This window comes from Labrus mixtus, chromosome 11, assembly GCF_963584025.1.
Source record: "Labrus mixtus chromosome 11, fLabMix1.1, whole genome shotgun sequence".
Classification (NCBI taxonomy): Eukaryota; Metazoa; Chordata; class Actinopteri; order Labriformes; family Labridae; genus Labrus; species Labrus mixtus.
In genome coordinates, this window is record NC_083622.1 from 18,433,733 (window position 1) to 18,449,188 (window position 15,456).

A 15,456-nucleotide genomic window follows, 5' to 3' on the forward strand; every position below is an offset into this window, starting at 1 on the left:
ACAATACAACAAATCAAATTACTGTATATCACTTTTTAAAACAGGGAACATGAAACTGCAACCGTGCAAAAGTGATCGAAATGACAAATAGGAACAATAACAAGTAATAATCTACCTTGATGTTCTTGACATTAACTTCTAGTTGTAGGACAGTGACAAGAAATGACAAGAAATGCAATCATTACTCCAACACATGATTTTTTTTACTCTCTAAATTCAGGTTGGACAAGAACATTTGAAGTTGAAGTGAAGAGAAAAGGGTAAGAGTTAATAATCAAACAACATTTTATTGTGATCAAACTTAAAAAAAACAACAAACACGACCCTAACATGACACATTCAAAGTTAGCTGTTAATGTAGGGTCTAGTTTCTCTCTGTTCTGTTTGCCTACAGTATACATGACGAATTAATATCTGACCATTGAATCGAAACATTAAACACACTGTAAACTGTCATTCACTCTGCCAGTAAATTACAGTTTCTGACAGTGCACAGTGTGTTTTATAGACTGACAGTATCTCTTTGTGGCTTAAAGTCTCATCAACAACTTCAAAAAACAAAAAAAGAGGGGGGATTTCATACACACAAACCTTAAAGATAGCAGGCCAGGGTTTTTTCCTCCGGAGAAATGATCTGTTCCTGATACCATTATATTCATGTATCAAGACAATAATAAATTAGTCGTTTGCTTTTTTTCTTCATTTCAAACTTCTGAGGTGGGCTTTTATTGTAAATCACTCCAAGCAATTGCTTTTTTTTTTTGGTTCAGCAATCCTAATATCTAATATACCAATGAATCATTTATTTACATAAACAATGGAAACATTAAGCTCTAATAAAAATAATGCCAGTGTAAACAAGCTTCAGTATCACGCAACGCCCAAGTATTGCACATACATTCATAAATATACACATCAACTCTGTGCCTTTGTGTTTAAGCATGTGGCTGTGTCTGTGTTTGCATTGTGTGTGTGTGTGTGTGTGTGGGATGAATCTTTATACATACAGGTCAGTCTGAAGAAATCTAGGATAAATTAAATCGGAGGGGGTGGGGGGGGATTCATGTCTGAATACAGGGATAACACAAGTGACACTTTATAAACACACATATACAGTACCTACACACATATGCACACACACACAAACTCTCACATACTGAGACACTTGTGCATAGATCTCAAGTCTCTTTGTGTCTCGATTACACAGAAACTTTTAAAAGCATTGTCTTCGCAACCGAGTCCTTCCTGTTTTCAGTTCTGCTCTTCATCACATAAAGGATAAACAACAAACATGTGTGTGACTGAGTCTGTTACAAATGGTTTTGGTCCCACTCTGTTGGGTTTGAACCTCATTCTTTGGTCCTTTAGTCTGTGTGGCGCTGCGGTCTTCAGTCTGTCCTTCAGTCACTTTTATTAACACAGAAGCAGCAGGCCAGTGAGGTCCATCTAAGTACAGATCTCAGATCTGATTTCAGTTCCTCAGAAGGTGCACATCCCTCCTAAACCTTAGTACTCCATTCAGGAGCTGTCATGTGTCGTCCTAAGCGTCTCCTGTTTGATCAGACGTCAGTTGCTCCTGGTCTGAGACGTCATCGTCAGGTGGTGGTCGTGCTCGGTCAAAGAAACCACACTGAGGAAATCACATTAGCTCATTAGTTATAGTATAATGCAATAACCTAAAGGCATGCTAAAGATGGTGTGTTAGTATGTGTGTTTACCTTCCACATGGCTAACGTTAGCATAGCTAGCACCAGCAGCCCCAGTAGTATGGCCAGGATGATAACCCAAAGAGGAACAGCAAACGACACATCCGGAGTCCCCCATAACACAAGCGTCCCCATCTGCAGGGCACACATAGAGAAAGTTTGGTGCGCTGGTATATGATTTTTTTGTTTTCACCTTTTGCCCCTGACACAAGCTCCAACTCTCCTGTCACTGTCTGCATCTTACCGAGGTTGTGTGTTGTGGGAGGCTGGAGGGTTGGACACGATAAGGTAAAGCTGTGACCAAGAAGGACACCGTAGAGTTGAGGATGTAGGGGTCATTACGCCGCTGTGTTATAAAAAAAAAACAAAAAAACATTCATATTTAAAAAACACATCAAATCATGTTAGTTTGTAAGACTAGTTTGAACTTGAATCTTAAGTAAACACAGAAGAGATGTCCCGAAAGTGCTCAGAAAAAAACAATACATTCAACATTTCCTCGAATGTTGACCTCAGGCTGGGAAACTCAAACACTGTTTTATTGTTCTGCTGTGGTTTGTTTGTTTCATAAACTCAATGAATTTCATCATCTCCAAAGTGATCAGGGACTGAAGAGATAAAAGACAGTGAACGTCTTCAAGGGAAAAATATTTAAGATTAAAAGAATATGTTTGATGACTCTAAAAATAGCACTTCACATCTTTGTAGTTAAAATAACAGTTAAACAGTGTTACAATACATCAGTGGGTCTCAACTGTTCTAGCTTCAGGACCCACCACCACAACCTTAACGAGAAATCGTGACCCATTTTTCAGATTTATTTAATGAATGATGGCGTAGCTTGGACCTCAGCTGGAACAAAATGTGACAGAACAAAACAATCATGGTTTAATTGCGCAACATTGACATTTTGCAACATTTCTATTTTCCAGGCACGAATTGGCGACCCACTGAAAATGACCCACTTTTGGGTCCCGACCCACCAGTTCAGAAACACTGCAATTTATGATATTAAAAGTGTACTTTCTTGGCCAATGTTCATATTAGCTAGCAAACAGTACTTATTAACCAGCTAACAGTATTATTACACATATAGCACCAGGCTAGTGGTAATGTTAGCTCTGAATTGAATAGAATAGATCTTTATTGTCATTGCTGTAAACATTCTAGCAGCTCCTTTCAGTGGCATCACACAGACTAATAGAAAAATAATGGTAAAGTAAGCTCCAGTGACTTAGCTGGTGTTTCCTAGAAATATAGCCATATATGCCCCACCAGATCTTTAACTCTGTATTTTAAAGTATCAATCAAAAATTGGCGAAATGATAAAAATTGTCAGGCTTCCTGAATCTATAGGATTTGCTAGAAAGTATTAGCATTTGGGATTCTAACCATGAGCATTAAAGTAGAGGAAAAAGGCAGCTAAAGAGAGAAAGTGAATTCTATGACAAAGGGGGAAAGCTCTGTCTGCTGATGAGCGTCACATCATTTCATCAAATACCAGCAGAGCGTTTCAAATGTCAGGTATTAACTTTAAACCTTAGTTATTTAGTTTTATAAGCCCTACTACCAAACACATTGGAAAATGCTCTAGATGGCAGAACAACGCACCTGCAGGAAAGTTTGCGCCCAGAGTCTCGAGCGGATCTTGACCACAGCACTCTGCCCTCGATCCAACCGACCCACCACACACATGATCTTCAGACAGGAGATGTTGGTGCAGTTCTATACAGACAGGTCAGGCAGGTAGACATTACTAATGAATCATTATTTGTCACAATATGACTTCTTGAGAGGCCGTAGATGTTTGCGAGGCTCACCAAGGTTTTATCACTGTAACTCTGAGCGGCAGTAACAGCTCGTTTGTGACGGCGGGTAGGAGGAGCGCTGGTGTTCCTCAAGAAACCCAATAATTCAGGTGTGTCCTGGAGAGAGGAGATCTAAGACAGACAAGAAGAGAGACAGACATTTTTACAACTTTACTTTTTGTTTTTCAACTAGAACTGATACATCTGCAAAGAAAAGAGGATGAGAAATATTTCATCAATTCTGCTGCTTGAGCCTCCATATTTACAAGAAAGTACTGAACAATACTTTGTCCATCAGATTTAACGGTCAAAGAATGGCCACACTTGTCAAAGTCCTAAACATGGGCATTCACAGCAGGTCTTTGGGTCTTTCGAGGACAGACACAAGGCAGAACAAACTCATGTCTGTGTTGCACATGGGCTCTGAAGCAGCCTGAAAACCCAAAGAGAAGGAGATGGTGGGCTTGCAGACAGAGAGTGCTTGTAAACAAAGATTTAAAAGACGTTTTCAGAGATGTAATAAAACAAAAACAAATTCACCACCTGAGGAAACAAGTGTGACATTTAGATAAAACCAATCTAATAAAAAGGGCTGTGTTTAATATTTTATTTTCAGATTGTAGATCAGGAACAAAACTGCAACAGAGGAAAAGAAACCCCAATGAGACTGAATAACCTGAACGTTTCTCATGTCATAGAACAGATACATAAATGGCTATATATCTTATTTTTTTGTTTTTCATCTGGGAGTCTGGCTTTGGACAGAGGCCTGTGAAGGCAGCCAACTCGATTTGGAAGTGCTGCAAAGCTCCAAAAAATGTCTCCTTTTCTTCCTGCAGCTGAATGTTAAGCAGTGACAGAGCAGCAGAGAGGCCACAGATGAAAGAAACATTCATGTAACAGTTTAAGGCGTATACTTGTGCTCATTTTAAAAGACTGCTTTAACTAAACTTTTATTTCATATTTCATTCAGATCTGTTGATTGAAGTTTAAGCCATGAACTGACAAAAGCCTGTTACAGGTAACCAGAGCTGCACTGAAATCTTTACATTTCTGTCCAAATGAAAACTAAACAACTCCACAAAGGTTTTCACTTTACATTTTTTAAATGGTAGACCAGCCATGACTTGAAAGGTTCTAATCAAAATTTTCTTCCTTATTCAGATACCAGATTCAGATTCATCAATAACAAGAACACCTCTAATAACAGTTTGACAAAAACACACATTCCTGTCTAACTGAGCAGCTGCTAGCTACATAATCAATCAATCAATCTTTATTGTATAGTGCCAATTCATAAGAAATGTTATCTCAAGACACTTTACAAAAGAGCAGGTGTAAGACCTTACTCATTGCTATATTACATAACTGACATGGAATTAAATTATTCCCGTCTTTTTGGTATGAGCTGGCTCCGAATCAGATCCCTTTACACTCCAAAAGTGACTACTGGGAAGTATTACAAGTATCATTTTTGTTTCGAGAATTGTATTATCAAAGGGGGAACAAGTCAGGTTCTTTTTGGGCTAATCATCTATTGCATTTTTTTCTTCTCATGTGGCTTGACTGGCATATTCACCAAACACATTTTGGACTGTAAAGGTGACTATTCTGTCACAACTCTGAATATGACATAAATCAATTAAACAATCCAGTTAAAATTCACATTATTAGTTGGGCCCATAGGTTTGGCCTTTTCAGTGACAGTGATCAGGAAAGATAGTATGATGCTCGATGCCTGTGAACTCTTGACATGTCTGCTTAGCGCATGTGTACCAATCAGTCTATCTGCACGGACGGACTGACGGTGACAGGGACACACGTAGAGATCGGGAAAAATGGAAATGGAAAAAAAAAAGAGAAAATAATCTCAACTTTAACTAGATGTTGTGTATCAGTGTCATTTTTTTAAACTAATGATTACAGCTTGTAGCATTTCACTTTCTGACATAGTCATGTACTTTATGAAATAACTGCACGTTTTTTTCTTGTCAATTACCCCACAGATTGCATGTTAGATAACGGGAAATATTCCAGTTCTCCTTTCTACTAATAAGCATAATTCAGCCTTCCCTTAGTTTTGAGCCAACTGGCACATGAGATGGGAAGCAGCCAGAACAACTGGTATAATTATGTTTTAAATAAGCAGGTATAAATGATGGAAACTATGCTGCAAGGCAATATGAGAAACCCAAAGCCTGTTGTAGGTCCAGGGCTGTTTTCTTTTATGAAAGTTAAATTAGTAGTTAGTAATGCTCTGATTCATATTCATTCTCACAACAGGCAATACTTACACAGCATAATTATATGTTTGTGTCTTGAAATTAGTTTTTCAAAAGTTGTCTGCATGTGTAAACTCAGTGTGTGTGTGTGTGTTCACTTTGTAATGTTACCTGCAGGCCGAGTGGGTTGAGGCTGGTGTTCGTCCGGCAGCTAATTGGTCCGTCAGTTTGAATCTCCATGGCATACAGCAGGTTCTCATCACGGAAACGGGAAGGCCAGCCGACCTGGAGCTCGGCGTCCTGAATACTGCTGTGACCGAAGTTATGGAGCTGGAGTCAGAGAGAAGAATCACAAAAAAAACAGGAGGTTGTCAGTGTCGTATTAGTATGTCTCAAGTGACTGAGGCTTTAATCAGGTTATCATAACTGAGCGATGATGACACACGCCACCTGTGTTTTAAGTTTTCTTCATTCATCGGGGATTGAAATACGAGACAAGTTAAACTTCTGCATCACCTGGCTCATCATTTTACATCAAATTAAATGAATTATGAGCTTAAATGAACCATCAATTCGATAAACCCTAATTTCTCTCTCTCTCTGTCTCTCTTACACACACACACACACACACACACGGTCATTAACACTGAAGCAAGTCATCCAAACAGGACATGATCCTGGTTGCTGCAGGGCAGGAATTCTGCAAGAAGGAGAAACAAAACTCTGTCCTCTCTAACTGGAAGCAGCTGCCAACTGGGAAAAGAACTGCAAATGAAAATCATTATCAGCTGTAGGACAGGCCAGACGCTGCTGCGCTCGGCTTCAATGAAGCAGCCATCCCTTTAAAACAAAAAAGAATTCACATGTAGAGCGCACAGACGCACACACATATGCGCCTTTTGTAAACTGTCGCCAGTCTGTCTGCTATTCTCCCTCCTTCTGTCTGTTTGTCTGTACCTCTGTTTGACCTTGTTTTCTTTCTCCATGATTATTACTCATTACACTTTGCCCATTCTTAAGAACAATCCTTCCACCCTCCCTTCCTTCCTCCAGCCTCCTTGCCTTGACCCCTACACCTTTCTCTAGCCCCCCTTTCTCTCTTTTTCCCGCCCTTCACAGCAGTAATTACTCCGGAGCTGAGGACCTTTGATCAGCCAGAACCCATTTCTTTATAGAGCTACTGTTTTCACCGTCTGTGTTACTGTTTACTCACCTTACAGAGGACCCCCGCTAGCTGCAGCCTCATTTACAACTACTCACGCCTTTTTATCCTGCTCTTTTCATCTTAACAGTCAGTGCAGAGACAGACATGTGACCAGCAACATCAAAAACACAACAACAACAACGGCAACCACTGCTTTTTATCTCGCCATCTCAGAAATGAAGCTGTCTGGCTGTGTTTAAAATGAATGGTGTGCAATGTACCTCATAGATGTGTGTTACTTGTGGACCCACGTCGTCCTCTTTGACAGGCTTCTCCTTAGGTTCCCAGTTTGGGAATGGCAGCACCACCTGAGAGGGATGAGACACCCTGAAGAGAGGAGAAAGAGCTTGATGACACTGAGGCATGTGCACATTGATCCGTTTGGATGCTCTGTTAACTCTAGCTGGGGTGGAGGCTTACTGTCTCATGTAGGTCTTTTCTATGTGCAGGAAGAATACACCCATCCACAAGGATATATTTGTCCAATAGGGCACATTTTTAATTCTTAAATTAGAAAAACTTCAATAATCGGAGCCTGTTCTTTAACAGCTTTGTTGTCATATTGGAAGATCTGGAAATCAACGTCTGCAAAGTATACAATCTGTGGCCTCTTTGTTAAGTAGCGCTGTAGAATCTATCTAAATTCAACATAACATCTCCATCATATATTATATTTTTAAACTGTCTATGTTAAGATTTTGTTGACATTGTTAGAAGGGAAATGGAAATTTCTCTGCATGTTTATCACAGGGGTCAGAGTCAAAGACTCTAGATACAAAAAGCTGTTTTTAAAATAATGTCCTACACTTTAACTTAGAGAGGTTGGGGGACATACTCTATGAGGCACCACCTGTGACAAAAAGCAACAACTTCTGTGCTTTAACTTTCAAATTCGAGGATGGATAAAATCTTTTTTTTTTTCTCACAACAAATACAAATATTATCTGGTCCTTACAAAAAGAGCAGGACTGCATCTAAATCTCTGTATAATGATCTAGAGACCCCAAACTAATTCCAACATGAGCAGCAACAGTGGCACAAAAACTTCCTTTGAATCATTTCTATTCTTGTATCGGTCAAATGTTTTGATAACTCGTTTATTATACAAAGGTTAAGAGTTATGTATTGCGACTGACAGGTGGGTGTATTGTAGCTTTTTGCCGGGAGGGTTAAGTCCCGCCTCAGATTCACCTCTTTGCCTGTTTCTAGAATGATCCATAGTTAGGTACAGTTAGCATTTCCAATATGGCAGATGTCAAAACGCCTCTTCAAAATCCAATAAGTAATGTCCCTAATACTACATCCATGTGTTATACAGTCTATGATCAGTAGTGAGAGATCTGTCTCTTTTAGTTTTGAGTAATAGGTATTAGAGTATTTGCCAAGTAGGAATAACAAATATTGATATTTTAAACACTGGATAGACTTCACTGAAGTAGCACTGTCTCACAGTACAAACACATGAACTCATATGTCCCCATCACTCTCAGGTCCTACTCTGTTTGTATGAACAAGTGACCGCATCCAAACAAAGCCACGCGAGGCTCCAAGCTTTTGAAGTGTGTGCATGTTTTTGTGTGTATCAGCATGCACACGGGGACATCCCTGAACATATCGAACTATTGCAAGCATCCCATGTGCTGGTGATTAGTTCAGATGAAGGTCTAGAAGTGGGCTTTCCATCTGTATATAAACAGGCTCCACAAATTTAAACACAACGAAAGGTGGTAATATCCTGCTTACGCTGAAAAAGTTTAGGCGGAAACCAGATCAATTGCGAGCTTTGTGACGCAGAAACTGCAACAAACAATTTGTCACTGTTTCCTGGAGAAGAAGATGAGATCTTGCATGCAAAGACGCTTGACTCACCCTCGTAAATCAAGATGGGCTTCAGCGATGATGGACAGATTCAGAGTTACCGGGTTACTGTGGGAGTTATCTTTGTTGGAGCTGTGGAGAGATAAACAAGCAGTTTAAATAAAATTAAATACATGGCATAAAAGACACCCTGAGTTGATTCTATACATTTTGTTTTAGTATGAGTGCATGAAAAGGCACAAAGTAGTTCTAAATAAAGCTGTATCTTTATGGCTCCAAAGGGACTTTCTCATGCCAGAAGCGTGGCCTGAATCTAACTGTCTGTATGGATTAATGTGATGTATCCAAATCAATAAAATGAAGCAGACAATGAATATATTGTATGGAGTTTGTCTCCATTCTGGGGCTCCTTCAGGCCATGTCTTTTTCTTCTGTCTCTGTGGTTAGTTTCATTGAACCGCAGACAGCGATGTGATCAGCACAGACACAGAACTTATTTACCAGACAGACAAACGGCCTTTTGTGTGTTCCAATTAGTGTGTCATTGAGTTTTGGGGGGGTATGCGTGAGAGTCGGTGGGTGTGTCACCTGTGGATCTGTAGCTCAAAGCTGATCTTGGGTCCGGCATCATCCAGTCGTTGGACGGAAAACCTCAAACCAACAGACAGCTGAGCGAGAGTGTGGAGAAAAGACAAGAAAGAGAGGGAACATATAAGAAACATGTGACAGGAGGAGAGAGAGAGAGAGAGAGAGAGAGAGAGAGAGATACATCTGTACATCAAAGGCCACATCAGGTTTAAAGTGTCCAGTAATAGACAGTAAAATCTCTGTTAACTACATCCTCTTGTGTAGTTGTATTCTGAAGGGAGAAGGTGTGTGTGTGTGTGTGTGTGTGTGTGTGTGTGTGTGTGTGTATGTGTGTGTGTATTTGTGTTCTATTATCAGAGAAGATCCAGACTACACAAAGCTCCAGTTAAGGTTCTTGTCTGTCCTCAGTTTAAATCCCCTGTCCTCGAAGCTAACTTGAAACATGTGAAGGATTAAGTTCAACATCAATGACAACAGTGTGTGTGTGTGTGTGTGTGTGTGTGTGTGTGTGTGTGTGTGTGTGTGTGTGTGTGTACATGCTCGTAACTGTACAACAGTGTGTGTGTGTGTGTGTGTGTGTGTGTGTGTGTGTGTGTGTGTGTGTGTGTGTGTGTGTACATGCCTGTAACTGTACAACAGTGTGTGTGTACGCATGTGTGCATGTGTGTGTGTGTGCATGAGCTCTGCTGACCAACAGGTCAAACACATGGTCCAGAGAGGGAAAATGACAGCATGCAGACTCGCACTAACACTTCACTAGGCAGGCCTGCGGGGGGGGGGGGGGGGGGGGGGAGGGGAGGGTTGAGGGTAAGGGTGGGGTGCAGAACTACAAAGCAAAGTCAGGTCGTCTTTATGGGACACATTAGAGAGATTGTAGGAGAGGAGCCAGGCAGGAAAGATCTTAAGAGACGGACACCAAATGAGTCGTTCAGAGAGAAGTCGTCACTACCAGCTAGGATAGACAACCAGACGAGGAGGAGGGCAACAGCACAACAAATGTCTGAACTGGTCTAACTGTGTCTCTTATAATATATTTTCAAAAACTGCTTTAAACGCTAACTGTTTGTAGCTTTCAGAGACCAGCAGCAACTGTGGTCAGCAATTCAATTTATCTTGGTTACATTTGATTGAACATTTTCACGGTGGGGAAAGCTTATCCAAATGGCCACAAAAACGTTCTCAATGCGCAGCACACTTGCAATTTCTCTCCATTTGGACATTTGTTTTATTCCAAACAATTATCATTTTGCCACAATATGATCAAATGCGCTGCCTCAGTGTGGTGTTGTGTAGCTTCTTAAAGCTACAAAGCTTTACCAGAAGCGGTGTATTCAGCCACATGTTGGGATAACAATGATTCTTTAGAACAATGCTGAGAGAAGTGGTTTTTAGATGTTTAACAAGTCAGTACGATTCTTGCCACCATTAGTAACCACTGTGACGAATGAGAAGTCAACTGAGCACTGCAGCTCTGCACACACTATGCACTAATTAGCCACCTACATACATCAAACATTACATGGGCTTTGTGATACTCTTACATAAAGAGTGAAGGGATATGAATGTAAGAAAGGAGAGAATATTACCATAAACATGTTTCCAAAATCTAAATAAATAACGATTCTTTTGACTTGACATTGATTCAACTGGAAAATCTACCTAAATACTTTTGTGGTTTGGAGTCAGTGTAAAGCAGAACTCTTTCCTTGATGCTGATGCTTCCAATAGCTCTTTGTTTAATTTGAAGTAACAGATGCTGCAGACTAATGTAGAATCTGTAGACATGGGACAAGATATTTGTGTCTTCAGTTTTCTACTTTCCATTTGCAGTCCTAGTAGTAATGCCCACTAGCTTTTCAGCAGGCTTCAGCTGCACACAGGAAAATAAATCCATGTGGAGAGCAAAAGAGTCAGAACGCATTGGCCCTCATGTAATCCCGGAACCCATCTGCTAATATCTGATGCTTTAACTCATTTATTTGAACAGACATCCACATATAGGTGAAGTTAACAATATGGTAGACGACATTGTCTCTCAACTCTTACTCTATTCCTCTTCCTCTTGTTGCTAATTGGATTGTTAACTAAGAACAGGGCACAGGATGACGATAAGAACTGCAGCTTTAAAAACAAACTGAAACAACGAAGTCAAAGTCTTTGTGCTGCTGTGAATGTGTGTGTTTGTGATGTACTGCTCTGTGTTACTTTGGGGTACGTGTGTGTTGCTGTCCAGCTCAGCGATTTCTGCTCAATCCCAAAGGCTAATTAACTCAAATCAAAACATTAGTAAAAGCAAGCTGAAGAACATACATAGATGCACAAATATCCGAGTGAAAAGCAGCTCTCCTCCTGGCATGTACCTCCTGCACTGATGTTCCCTCAGTGAGGCTCCACAGCTGTGTGTCATGTGGCACGAGGAAAGAACTCCAGTGATGAGAACTATTTAGTTGCACAATGTAAGCAGAGTCTGTATGGGGTACATGGAGGTATGTTCTGCATAAGCTCATGGATTCCTGGACGTCCAGCAGGGCACGGGGAGAGTTAAATATGGGAAACATCTGGACTAGGCTGGGGAGCACACACACACACACACACACACACACACACACACACACACACACACACACACACACACACACACACACACACTTACACATGCCATGTCCATTTCACATGCCTTGTTTTGCTCTCCTCCCCCAACACTGAAACATGACCACATAATTGATTTATCAGAATGCTGCGTGTCACCTCCAGAGCTGGAACACACCTCTGTGCCGGCCTTGACACCCTAACAAAACCCCTACATTCACAAAAATACACACACGCACGCACGCACGCACGCACGCACACACACACACACACACACACGCACACACGCACACACACACACCAATGTGACATGCTTTGTGGCACACATACGTGGTAGAGTTTCATGTAGGGGGGGACCACTCTTTACAAAGCCTTGACTTCCTGCATAAGCTTAATGCTATTATTACAACACACTAGACTCACACACAGACAAAGCGTGTGGGGTATGGTTAAGAGAGTCAAAGTGTGAAAAATGAGGGTCAAGGTGATAATCAGTAATCAGTGGGAAACATCAATCACTATGAATTAAACCTGAGGAACAGTCGGCGCTCCTTGGCATGGACGTTGGAAAGTGATGTTTTAATGAAAAAGTGTGTATCTGTGTGTACTTCCGTGTAACAAACTCACCTCAGTCCCCGTCACCATAGGGTTGCCAAGGTCGCACACCACCAATCTGGAGTCATTGACCATCTTGTACTCGCAGTTAAGCTGAGACAGGGACTAGAGGGGAGAAAAAAAAAGAAAAAAGTAAAGAAGAGAGAAAAGGACATGAAAAGTGAGTGGGATGATGAATCAGAAAGGTCTGAAAGTGACAAATAGGGAGCATGGAGAGTCAAGAGGGGGAAGAATAAGAACAACGGAGGGAAGTAAAGCTCCATCAAAGGGTGAGGGAGCGAGGGAGTGAAAAAAGAGCGGGAGGGAGGGATGGCAGGAGAAGAGGAGTGATGAATGCTCTGACAGTAACAACCTCATCAATCAAATAGCCCCATTACACACTCATTACTTGCACACAAAGACACACACACACACACACACACACACACACACACACACACACACACAAACACATTACACACACACACACACACCCTCACATCAGTTGACCCTATCCATTTCCGTGGTCACTAATGCAGCTTGTAAATCATAATTGGGGCTTTTGGGTTGTTGCCAGTAAAGTGTACCCTGCCGATAGCCTCGCTTTAATCACTGCGCACAAACACACCACAAAGACAACACAGGATGTGATGTCGGACTGTAGCTGCAGCCTCATATAGCTCACTTCCTCATTGGCACTCGCTTCAATCATGATAAGACAACTGCCTGAATCCTATACATCTATTTTTGGGGTCCATCAAACATCAAACACGGTCAACAGATGTCGGACGGAGATGAACTTTAGATAGGGGTTCATGATGAATCTATAAAGATGAGAAGCGTCGGACTTGTGTTCTCAATATGAAAAGATCAGACAGTCCATCCACAGCAGAAATATAACAGAAGCTCTGTCATCCTCCACAGATGCGGAAATTGTTTACAAAAAGTGGGTGCCTTACATCGCCGGACATCTTGAGCCCACTCAACACACTCAAGATGTCTGTCAAACAGTTTTTTTTAATACTTTGAAATAACGGGTCGGTCTGTTTTGGGGAAAAAAAACAACAGTAACTCCGTAAATACTTTCCCTCCAGTATTAATCCTTGTTAAAGAATTGAGGGAATCCTAATATAACAAAGATGATGCATGCTAATGTTAGCGCTAACCCCTCTAGACATGCATTTATCACTGCTGACTGAAGGAGAGGCACTGTTATTTAACATGAAACAGCTTTATTAGCTCTTTTAACAATCAATCGTTTTGTTTTCTTTGTATCTCCCTGATTCATCACAATCGTTATCTCAAGACACTTGAGACAAAAGAGCAGGTCTAGACCATCAAACTTTACTTTAAGAAAACCAACATGAATCCACCATGAGCAAGCACTTATCAGGTTTCAGTTATCTTAGTTACTTAGTAAGAAGATACACCAAAAATGTGTGAAAGACGACTTAAGCACATGGACGTAAACTTTGATACCAGTTTTAGCTTAACTTGTAAAGTCATCCCTGTCTGTAGGCTTGGCAGCATTATCTTATACTAACTAATTATAATTTCTGCCATGCTGTCCTGCCCTAGAGTGCCATGTTGCTGTGTGTGTTTATCTACCTCCACCCTGCGCTCCACTCCGATGTAGTCAGCCTCTGGTGGGATCAGTGTGTGGAGCTCTGTCTCGTAGGCTCCCTCTCCTTGGTTCAGTGCAGTGATGGTCAGCATAACCAGATTGTCATCTCCGATCACCAGCTCCGACTGGTCCCTGAATGTGTGTTTGATTTCAAAAACAAAACAGAACGGTGGAGAGGGGAAAGAAATCATTTTTAAGTCCGGCTTAGTGAATTCAAAATGAGGCATTTTGTTTCAGCTTTGAGAATCTAAAACTCTTTTATTCTCTCTGGGATGGATCTCTAATCTGCCCTGGTTCATCTACTGCTATGCCCCTGACCCCAACAATGTGTTTGTTAGTGTGTGTGTGTGTGTGTGTGTGTGTGTGTGTGTGAGTCTCAGTCAGTAGAGGGTGACAGGATGTTTATATAACACTGCAATGAAGATATGATACAGCTGGAAACACTATATAGAGAGTATGGGCTCATTCACATACATGCTCACACACTCACCACATGGTAAATGGAACTATAATGTGAATAGTGTGAGTGTAAACTTTGCTAACTGTGTGAGGAGTAACAGACATTTCTCCTTTGATTTAGTTGGAGGTGCATGCATGTTCTGTGTTTAGTGTTTGCAGGTTTAGATTAGAGGAAGTGGCCGTGTCGTTCTTACATGGTGGCGGAGAGCTGAAGGTCAGGGATACAAATGTTGTCGTCACCACAGTCCAGGAGGATGTATGCCTGAGAGGAAGAGGAGTACAGAGAAGAGAAGGGGCATGAGGAAATGATTAAAGTTCGTTGGACTTCATTATGAAACCAAAAGCAGAAACATGACTTGTAGAAATCAGGATGCATGTGCTGTATGCATAAACACACACACACACACACACACACACACACACACACACACACACACACACACACACACACACACACACACACACACACACACACACACACACACACACTGTGAAATGTGCTTTTCTTGGTTTGTGCAGCAGAATAAGCCTCCAGGTCTGGGATGTTTTCTTGCACCCTGCTTTAGGCTGGTTTTGGTTTTAAAACTAAATTTAGAAAGTTCGATTTTTTCCTTTTCTCTCTCTCGTGTTGAGGTCCATGGGTGATGGTCTGCTTAGGTTGTAACAAATAAGTCACACGATGTCCTGCTTCTAAAAAATGTGGAGTCTGTTCAGATAATTTTAAAAAAGTGGAAAAAGGCAAATAATCCTCAAAAACATCAAAAACACTAAACATGTGGACAATGCTTCTTCAATGAGCAAATGGCTTGATGCTCAGCGACCAGTCAGATCCACTTCTCCTTCT

At 41.1% G+C, this 15,456-nt stretch overlaps 1 protein-coding gene across 1 annotated transcript in view; it reads right to left on the reverse strand.

Moving 5' to 3' along the window:
• Positions 1 to 685: 685 nt before the first annotated feature.
• The window catches only part of itga8 (integrin, alpha 8), a 43,817-nt gene continuing 29,046 nt past the window's right edge, over positions 686 to 15,456 (reverse strand). Inside the window, exons 19-30 of the mRNA XM_061050521.1 lie at positions 14,807 to 14,874; positions 14,138 to 14,285; positions 12,563 to 12,655; positions 9,347 to 9,426; positions 8,810 to 8,890; positions 7,162 to 7,267; positions 5,908 to 6,066; positions 3,527 to 3,646; positions 3,318 to 3,431; positions 1,951 to 2,052; positions 1,719 to 1,841; positions 686 to 1,630 (exon numbers count right to left, since the gene is read on the reverse strand). Of these exons, the coding sequence (XP_060906504.1) occupies positions 1,541 to 1,630; positions 1,719 to 1,841; positions 1,951 to 2,052; positions 3,318 to 3,431; positions 3,527 to 3,646; positions 5,908 to 6,066; positions 7,162 to 7,267; positions 8,810 to 8,890; positions 9,347 to 9,426; positions 12,563 to 12,655; positions 14,138 to 14,285; positions 14,807 to 14,874 (1,284 nt within the window). The 3' untranslated portion in view covers positions 686 to 1,540. The remainder of the gene's footprint in view (positions 1,631 to 1,718; positions 1,842 to 1,950; positions 2,053 to 3,317; positions 3,432 to 3,526; positions 3,647 to 5,907; positions 6,067 to 7,161; positions 7,268 to 8,809; positions 8,891 to 9,346; positions 9,427 to 12,562; positions 12,656 to 14,137; positions 14,286 to 14,806; positions 14,875 to 15,456) is intronic.